The sequence below is a fragment of the Magnolia sinica genome, chromosome 5 (assembly GCF_029962835.1).
Source record: "Magnolia sinica isolate HGM2019 chromosome 5, MsV1, whole genome shotgun sequence".
NCBI lineage: Eukaryota > Viridiplantae > Streptophyta > Magnoliopsida > Magnoliales > Magnoliaceae > Magnolia > Magnolia sinica.
Window position 1 is genome coordinate 21,513,428 of NC_080577.1, and position 9,680 is coordinate 21,523,107.

Sequence of the window (9,680 nt, forward strand, 5' to 3'; positions counted from 1 at the left end):
TCACTTGGTGTGATAATTTTTTTTTTCTTTTCACAAAAATCGATGGATTTCTATGTAATTGCTGGATTTTTATTTCAATACCTGCGTGTTTGATTTATTCTGAACTTACTTCCACATCTAACATGTGGCAGCTATATGATATGATTTGATTGGACTAAAGGTCACTTTAGAGATGGGACCCACACAAAACATATTTAAAAGCTTTTGGTACTAAACTGGTCCCATCTCCCACGGTGGTTTGTCGTTCAATCAAATTCTAGCATGTGGTGCCTGTACCGTATGTACAGACGGGCGGTACCTAATCATCATCCCGTAATACCTACATCAGGTGTTGCTTAAGGAGAGTTATTTGATACTCGGGCTGGTATGTCGCTTGATGCAAAGGCACTTCAAAATAGTACATCCGGCATGCATTAACTCCAATGAACTGACTAAATTGTAGAATTCACCTTCTCCAAATTACAGTTCAAACATGAGATTAATTGACCAATCCTAATCTCTGATTCTTGGGCACTTGTTAGTTGGAATAAGAGCACCGGATACTATTCATTTTTAACTGTCCAATAAATGTCCACAAATCTAAATGGTAAGATACCAAGTAAGCTTAAAATTTTGGTTATTAATATCTCTGAAGTTTTGTAAATAAATTGAATTGTTTAATTTGCGTATCCCATGTATGCAATTTCTAAATAATCTATAAATACATGCGTATCATCTACCACACTCGGCTAGAGTATTAAATTAAAAACATGTACTGATCCGTTGACAGCCACAGGTACTACGAACAGCTGGCTCTACTGTATTCGGATTCTTCTGTCTCATCGTCTCTTCGTACTCTACTCTTAACAACTCTCTCCGGCTCTTCTTTGATTGGGCTGGGAAAAAGGCAGACATAAGTACTTGGACGTACTTGGGAGATTCTCTTGCTGATCGTTTGTTCCATAAACTCTCTCACCGCTTTGATTCTTCACGAGGCCACCTCAGCGAGGGACCCACCTCTGATGGACGTCTTGGATGATTCTTCACCTGTGCACTGCATGAGTATCTGTATCGTATAGGTACCTACCGGGGTTACATCAGCAAACGGAAATACATGTGGGTGTAACTTTCATGAGATAGCCTGTCCATCAGGTGAGCGGATTAGGTGATACCCCGGCCTCACCCAAAGACCCATGGGTCCACCTTGATGCATGTATTTATATCCACGCCATCAATCTGTTTTGCCGGATTATTTTAGGGCATGAGCCGAAAAATAAAGCAGATTGAAATATCAGGTGAACCATATTATGGGAAACAGTGGTGATTGAATGTCGACCATTAAAATCTTCTTAGGATTCATCATAGGATCACATAAACCTAAATGAAGGGAATATATAGATCTATATCTATATATATATATATATATATATATATATATATATATATATTAGCTTGATCCAAAACTTTTGTGGCTTATTATAGTTGATAAACCATTATTTCTTATGGAACGGTCCTCTTGAGATTTGGATCTACTTCATTTTTGGGCTCATAAACCTGGATGAAGGGAAAAACAAATATCAGCTCGTTCCAAAACTTTTGTGGCCATCAATGGTTAATCAACACTATTTTTTATGGTATAGTCCTCTTGAGATTTAGATCTGCTTCATTTTTTGGGCTCATGCCCTAAAATGATCGGTCAAAACAAACGGAGTGTGTATATATAACAAATGCGTCAAGGTGGGTCCCACAGTAAGGGCCGCACCACCTTGGGTGAGGTAGGGCCGCACCTAATCTGCTCTATTCCATTAGGTACGCTATCTCATTTTAACCATTGAATAAATAATAATAATAATAATCCCACCATAAGTTTTGTATAAGACCCACCGTGATGTTTTCTGCCATCCATTCCAATCATCTCATGTGCCACATAAGGATGAAAGAATTACCCAAAAATCAAAATATTCTAAAAATTCATGTGGCTATACCATGTGAATTCAGAGGTTTCAGGTATAAATTTTTTGGAGGTGGCCCACCTAAGTGTTTAATCATCCTGAGTTTTTGGATCAAGGCTCAACAAGAGCTGGTGTACACCAAAAAAACACCAGACTGAGTAGAGATACCTCGTTTCAACACTTGAGGTCTTGGTATCGATCCCTAGTGGGGGTGGCTAACATGGAGTGTGTGTACTGACATGGGTGTGTACTAACAAGCTAACCCAAAAAAAATAAAATAAAAATTGGACTGCACTAAAGTAACTCACGTGGGCACATGGATGGGAGCATGTGGGCTTACCAAGGAACCATTTCTTTCAAGGTTGGAGCCATGGCCCCAACCATCCCATGGTCTAAGTATGTTTAGAAGACTCAGTGACTTGGACCGACTCATTCAGTCCTGAGTTGAATCAACTACTCACCCAAGCCGAGGTAGAATGAGCTGAGCATCTTCTATTCGCTGGAATAAAGCTTTTCCTCTGCAGGGGCCTTGTGCAGTAAGCCCCCTACAAGCGGTCATCCGTCGTCGTAAAGTAGTCCCCATGAAGCTTTCGGGAAGAGGGGTAGTCTTGTGCGTAAGCATAGTATTTCTGGCCGAACCCGCCCAACCCAACTGACGAAGAACTGAACCTAATCAGCCTGACTCAACTGAGTCAGGGTTGACTCAGGAGGATAACTTGTGGTATCAAACAGGATCAGGTGCTACTGAGTCCAGAGTCATAAAACCACAGCCAACCCAAACCTCATTAAAAGACTTATTGGCATAGCTTCCAAACAAAGGCCTTTTATCATTCAACAGATCTCTCTCTGGCAATGGGGCAGCCTCCAGCCTGGCCAGCTTTCACCCAAGGTTGGACTTACTAATAGTGGGCCAGGCCAGCCTGACCAGTTTTCAGACCAGGCTGGGGCTCAAGTCATTCTAGCCAGCCTGGCTCAGCTGGGCCCTACTTCACTATATGGTCCATCCCAGTGTGACAAATATAGCTGGGATTTTGATAGAAAATATACCAAACAATATTTTCAAAATATCACCTAAAAAATTAAGAAATTTGTTTTTATAAAATATACTTACATTTAAAATTTATTTATTAATTAAAATAAATATTTTTATTTTTGGCAAGATTTTCTTGATAATATCCTGAGAAAAACCTCAAAATTTGAAAACCTTCTAAGAAATTATTGAGCTGAGAAATTTGATAACTGCGTGTAGACCACTGGTTTCATTTTTCTAAGTATCTTCTTCTTTGTGCATGTGTGGCCCACTTGATCAATAAATGGATAATGAACATTCCCTTGAGAAATAGGGATTTGATTGATTTCTGGGCCCAGCCGGGCTGGCCCACCGCCTCCCCTATGTAATTCATCCACATACAACACGCAGAAGACAGCAATTTAAAGCACAGTGCCATGTAAAGAGCGCCAGAAGCCTAGAGAACAGCTTAGCAGTGGAAAAGAATGAAATGGTCGCAAGAGAAGGAGATGATGAAGAAGAACAGCTTAGCAGTGGAAAAGAATGAAATAGTTGCAAGAGAAGGAGACGATGAAGAAGAACGATGAGATTGTAGAAAGGAAACCCAAAAAAAAAAACCAATTTGCACCAACAGCAAATCACCTCAGGAAACAGTGCAAGTCGATGGAAATTCTAGCAAAATCTCTGGAAAAAGAAAATCACTGAAAAGAAAGGAGCATGAATAAAATTCGGCAGGAAGACTATTTCTCCTCAAATTCAACTTTAAAATCAACAGAAATTTCTACAAACCTTAGCAGAGAAATTGGAATTTCATAACCAATTGGAAATAATCTTCCAAAATAAGCCAAAATCAGGTTGCAAAAGGATACTCTAACCGAAAATTAAAAGAAATGAACGAAAATGTACTGGAAACTCCTGAAGATATTCAAAGAATAAAAACTCCAGCAAGAATCATAGCCATGGATTTTGTGACCGTGAATGAAACTTGAATTTCTGAACCAATTTCCTATTTCTGCCAGTAGATTGATACTCATGCATGCTTTCAATGCATCTCAGATTAACCTCATCCATAAACCTAGGAATACCATTGATTTCTGTGATTTCTGTCAATCAGCGTAGTCAGAGATGCATGTACTATTCTGTCAATCAGCTTAGTCAGAGATGCATGTACTACTACTACTACTACTATCATTTTTAAGTTCTAGCACCTGGAATCGAGTCATTACGGGTAAGTCTGTTGAAACCAACCGCAGTGATTTCGTTGGGAGAAGACAAGAGATACTTGGATGGCTGGAATGGCTTCTGACCGCGTAAAACAAGCCACCCTCATGTGGGTTTCAAGTTGCAATCAAAGGCAGGAAGAAAAGCTTTTTTGGGATGATCATTGATATTTGCATTAAGATTTTTATTTAACTTTCAAAAAAAAGAAAGCAAGATAGAGGATGGTCTCATTCCGAATTTGGTCCAGTACAGTAAGTACCACAGTCTACTCCTTGTAGTTGGGGTGCAGCAGCATTGGATTAGATATCTAGAAAAAGCTAGCAGCTGATGTTTCGAATATCAGAATCCACCCTTTTCAGATAAATAATCGTATAGGCCTCCATTTCGATGCTGCTTAATTTCACACTGAAAAACTTAAAAATACGGTTCCATCACATACCCGCAATTGCACTGTTCCTCGTTTTAATAGGTTTCTTTATTTCAGGATACAGGTTTTTATACTATACAGGACGCCCATAAGCTGATAGAGAGAATCAAAGTACAATATCATGTACAAATGTATACAATAGCTTGATCAAATTACTATGGAAACTATTACAAGAACTAATCAGCACCAAAACAATCAAATTTTGTTAACAAGAATATGTGTACCTTTAAGAGGTATCCTCCTTTGAAGGGAGAAGTGAATTTGAAGACGAAGAACACTCTCCTCTCTCTTTAGTCTCAATCAGCATCAACACGACTTGCCGCATTGCCGGTCGGTCAAACGGCGACATATTCGTACATAGTAAAGCGATTTTCAGGACCATGAACATGTGATTGATGACGTTCTCCTCTTCCAAATTCAGTCGAGCATCAAGTATTCCCGAATCTATCGAATGGTTTTGAATATAAATCCTCACCCATGTAACAAGATCACCCCCTTGGTCCAGTGTTTGTATGGGTGTTCTACCGGTGAGCAACTCCAATAGGACGACTCCATAGCTATAGACATCGCACTTTTCTGTGACTTTCATGGTGTATGCATATTCTGTCAAAAAGGGAAGGGGACGTCATTTATCAATTGTGAATCGTTGATTGCCATAATTCAACAATAAGACAATCTAATTAGCATAACGTTGACAGAAATCCAGAATTCGTAATGAAAACTTGTTAAAATGAAGTATGAACTCTGAATAGCAGGATCGGCGTAGCGAGCGAAATAAAAGAACAGCAACCATTCATCCAAAATGGGCTACACTTGTTAGTTTTGACCAAGTTCTTCAACATAAGTAGAGAAGAAATAGGGTATTGTTTCTCAACTGCTTTCTTCTCTTTGTTATGGCATTTTCTGAATTCCAACTCCTCTACCCATCAACTGTTGGGTTATGAAAAGTGAAAACTCTCACCTCTGCTAACAAGAGCATCCTCAAAGATTACAAATAAACTGAACTTAAATGAGGCGTAAGATGGGAAACTACATGCTAACTGAATAGGTACATACATACAATGCATACAATACACACAATCATACCATAGACACGTGCATTGGCTTCAAAGATGTTAGCCAGGTTGATGAGGATGATGAAAGCCACTTGGGTAATGAGAATCATCATTGATAACAATTGTAATCTCAAATTGAATTTATTTTATTATTATTTTTTTTCATTTACGAATCGATGCAACGCAGGGCTGAATACCAGTGGATTGTGGCAGCAAGGCCACTCTGCCACTTACAATACCCCATCTCAAATTGAATTTATTTTAACAACAGAAAAACATAAAAACCTGAAAAACTTAAAAGTAGATACAACAGGCAATCAAACAATATGCGAAAGAAACTCGAGAGGCATCAAGTGCCAATGACCGCACTTACCAGGAGCAATGTACCCATACGATCCAGCCACTGCAGACATCGATTTCGATTGTGGCATGTCAATCACCTTCGCCAATCCAAAGTCCCCAACATGAGCTTCAAAGTTATCATCAATTAGAATGTTATTTGACTTTATATCTCGGTGAATGATCCGTGGTTTACAATCATGATGCAAGTATGAGAGCCCCTGAGCAGCCCCAAGAGCAATCTGATAACGGGTTTCCCAATCAAGGCTACATGAGACACCATGAAGTAGTTCACCCAAACTGCCCCTCGACATGTACTCATATAGTAGAAGATTAGAGCCCTGGTGATAGCAAAAACCATAGAGCTTCACAATATTTCGGTGTCGAACCTTCCCCAGAGTTAAAATTTCAGCACGAAAGCTGTTGTCCACATTGTTCCCCTCTCTTTGCGATGCTAGCTTCTTAACCGCAATCATCAGTCCAGTTTGCATAACTGCTCTATACACCGTTCCACAACCTCCCCTTCCGATCACAAAAGACTCATTGAAATTGTTTGTGGATTCAAGCAGATCTTGGAATGTGAATCCACCCTTTGGGGAGAAATACATGTCTGAGACCGAAGGAGGTAACTCGTTATCTTGTAATGGAGTAACCATTTCAGGCGGACGTCTAATGGATCGCAGGATAGCAATGATGAGAACAAGAGAAACACCGCCCACAGCTGCAGCAATTATTGCCACGATCTTGCCCAAATGAGCATTTGCCACTTTTGATGGTGGAAGGGAGGGCAATGAAAGAGATCCACCACATGCACCAAGAGGCCCACCACAAAGAGCATTGTTTCCGATAAAGCTGCTGATGGCCATGTCTTGAAAGAGAGGGATAGATGGCAGAGGTCCTGTGAGATCATTGTACGACACGTTGCACCCAAGCAAACTTGACAGGTTTGCAAACGTGGAAGGGATTTCACCAGTTAAATGGTTATTGTTGAGCAGGAGGAATTCCAGTAAAATGAGATTTCCAAGCTCAGGCGGTATATTTCCGGACAGATTATTATAACTGAGATTCATCGCTATCTGCAGACTTGAAAGCCCACCAAATTCCTGTGGTATTTGGCCTGAAAAACGGTTACCGCCCATCTGCAACTCAGTCAAACGGAAGAGATTCCCCAAGTGGGCAGGTATCGATCCCAACAGCCCATTCTCAGAAAGCTTAAGCAGCTCCAACTGGGAAAGGTTTCCAAGCTCGTCTGGTAAAGAACCCACGAAGTCATTTCGGCTGAGATCGAGTCGTTGGAGCATCCTGCAATTAACAATCTCTGGCGGGATTCTTCCAGTGACCTTATTAGACGAGATGTTAAAGCTTGCCAATTGTGATAAATTGCCTATCTCTCTCGGCAACTCGGATGCAAAGTGGTTATCTGGGAGATGAAGCCTTTGCAATGCTTTGCAGTTCCCTATCTCTGAAGGAATTGGGCCGCTGAACTTGTTTTGGTCCAATTCAATTGCAGACAAATTCGCCAATTTGCATAGATCCACAGGAAGGCTCCCTGTAAGACTGTTTCCACCCAAACGAAGCTGCACCAGGGACTTACATCTTGTGAGCCCATTTGGGATATTTCCCATCAGCTTGTTTGACCACAGGTTCAGCAAAATCAGATTAGAATGTCTGCAAAGATGACTTGGTATTTGCCCAGTGAGATTGTTCTCTGAAAAATCAACCACCCAAAGTGGGCTATACACACCGAGCCCCTGAGGAATGCTGCCACTCAGCGAGTTATGAAAGAGCTGTAACATGAGCAATTCTGTCAAATACTGCAATTCCATGGGAATGGGTCCAGTGAGGTAATTGATTGAAAGGTCAAGCTTACTCAGATTCTTTAAGCTGCACAACTCGACTGGGATAACACCAGTAAGCTGATTTTGGAAAAGGTAGAGTAAGCGCAAACCCTTCAAATTACCAAACTCTTTCGGTATCTCTCCCATCAATGAATTCTCTGAGAAATCGATTTCTGTTGCCATAGTGAGATTCCCAATCTCTTTTGGAATCGTTCCGTTCAATCCATTCCTGTAGAGATACAATTTCTCCAAGAACATGAGGTTCCCCATCTCCATGGGAATTCCACCGACCAGATTGTTCTCATACAAAGCAAGAGTTTGAAGGCTTGAACAATTCCCAAGTTCCTTCGGCATAGAACCCGACAAACCATTATCCCAAAGAACCAGATCCTTCAATTTTCCAAGCATCCCAAGTTCTTTTGGGATTTCTCCCTCTAACTTGTTCTGCGCAAGACCCAGTACTCTCAACCTTTCACACTGGCCTATCTCAATGGGTATACTTCCTGAGATCAGATTCTGCCCTGCTCGGAAAACCGTCAAATTCTTGAGATTCCCAAGCGATGGAGGCAGCGGGCCCGTTAAATTGTTAGTGTAAGCCATTAACTCCACAAGGGACAACAGGTTCCCAAGCTCCTCTGGAAATGACCCCGAAATCCCATTATTGCAGAAGTCGAGTCTTCTCAAGCATGATAGATTACCCAATTCGGCAGGGATCTCACCATCCAAATTGTTGTCATTCAGATTAAGAACCTCCAACTTCGAACAGTTCCCAATCTCCTTCGGTATCCTCCCTTTCAACTTGTTGTGAGAGAGATCAAGAACAGTCAAATGGACTAAAGAACCGATACTCGGTGGGAAAGTCCCGGACAAGTTCATGGAACTCAGATTGAGAGAGTGAACAACTGGGCCAGATTCCAGCATCGTGCAATTCACGCCCGTCCATCTGCACGGCGACGGGTGACTGGAATCCCAAGAACCCAGATGGTTAAACTCATCACTGAAACTGCTCTTGAGTTCTAGAAGGTATTTCCCTTCCGTATTCAGCTCTTCAGATCTACAAACCAGCAAAGAGGCTAATACTACTATCACTACAGATTCGACAACCGCCGAAGCTGAAATTCTCTCAGATTCGAAAACCGCCAACATGGTAACTCTCAGATAGAGATGAAAATCAGGATCAAAGCTCGAATCAACGCGGGGTCCGTCAATGGAAGACGACCCAGAAATTCAATTCGAACAAAAACCCAAAATCTCAAAAATACAGGAGTCCACAGCATTCGCGTACCTCTCAGAACTCCTCCATTGCTGAGTCTCAGGGCCCGGAATCAAAGCCTAGAGATTCTTGAGACGGATGAAGAAAACCCAATTCGCATTTTCGGGATAGAGATCGAAATGGGTGAGATTTTCGGATTTCTGGCGATTCTGCATTGAATCGACCTTTTGGTCGGGATAAGCTCATGCACTGAATCTGTTTTCTTTCCCCCCCTTTTCGAAGAAGTCTCGTGTAATCAATCAAAAGACCCTTTTTGTTGGAAGATTTGATTATGAAAATCAAAGGCATGCAAGCATCTCTCTTTCTTCTTTTTGAAATAAAAAATTAAGATCTTCTATTGAGAGAGAGAGAGCGAGAGAGCGAGAGAGAGAGAGTTCGAAACTGAAGCCAGAAAGCAAACTTTCAACCGGCAGAGTATGATTATCCGTGCGCATGCATATTAGACCCTGTACACGTGGCGTATATCTAAGAATCTTCGGCTGTGGGACCCATGTTAGTTTAAACGGTCCTAAAACTTCGAATCGTGGACTTTAATGGTTGAACTTGTACGGATGAGTTGTATATTATTAAGATATTATCATATTCAC

General features: G+C 41.1%; 1 protein-coding gene across 2 annotated transcripts; it reads right to left on the reverse strand.

The window, feature by feature from the left end:
- Positions 1–679: 679 nt before the first annotated feature.
- LOC131245718 (probable leucine-rich repeat receptor-like protein kinase At5g63930) lies at positions 680–9,469 on the reverse strand. Of its 2 annotated transcripts, XM_058245364.1 has the most exons (3): positions 6,017–9,469; positions 4,813–5,191; positions 680–1,045 (listed from the first exon to the last, which is right to left on the reverse strand). In XM_058245364.1, exons 1-2 carry the CDS (start codon positions 8,964–8,966, stop codon positions 4,815–4,817), a joined length of 3,327 nt encoding a protein of 1,108 aa, XP_058101347.1. In that variant the 5' UTR covers positions 8,967–9,469; the 3' UTR covers positions 680–1,045; positions 4,813–4,814. The 2 variants fall into 2 exon arrangements, with proteins under 2 accessions (XP_058101347.1, XP_058101346.1); XM_058245363.1 differs by lacking the exon at positions 680–1,045 and having other exon boundaries at positions 4,598–5,191; positions 6,017–9,468.
- Positions 9,470–9,680: the final 211 nt, after the last annotated feature.

Excerpts from the sequence above, each read along its gene's own strand:
- LOC131245718 (XM_058245364.1), bottom strand. The coding sequence starts at position 8,966 with ATGTTGGCGGTTTTCGAATCTGAGAGAATTTCAGCTTCGGCGGTTGTC. Across the intron at positions 5,192-6,016 it reads GTATGGGTACATTGCTCCTG|AATATGCATACACCATGAAA; the intron begins GTAAGTGCGGTC and ends CCTTTTTGACAG.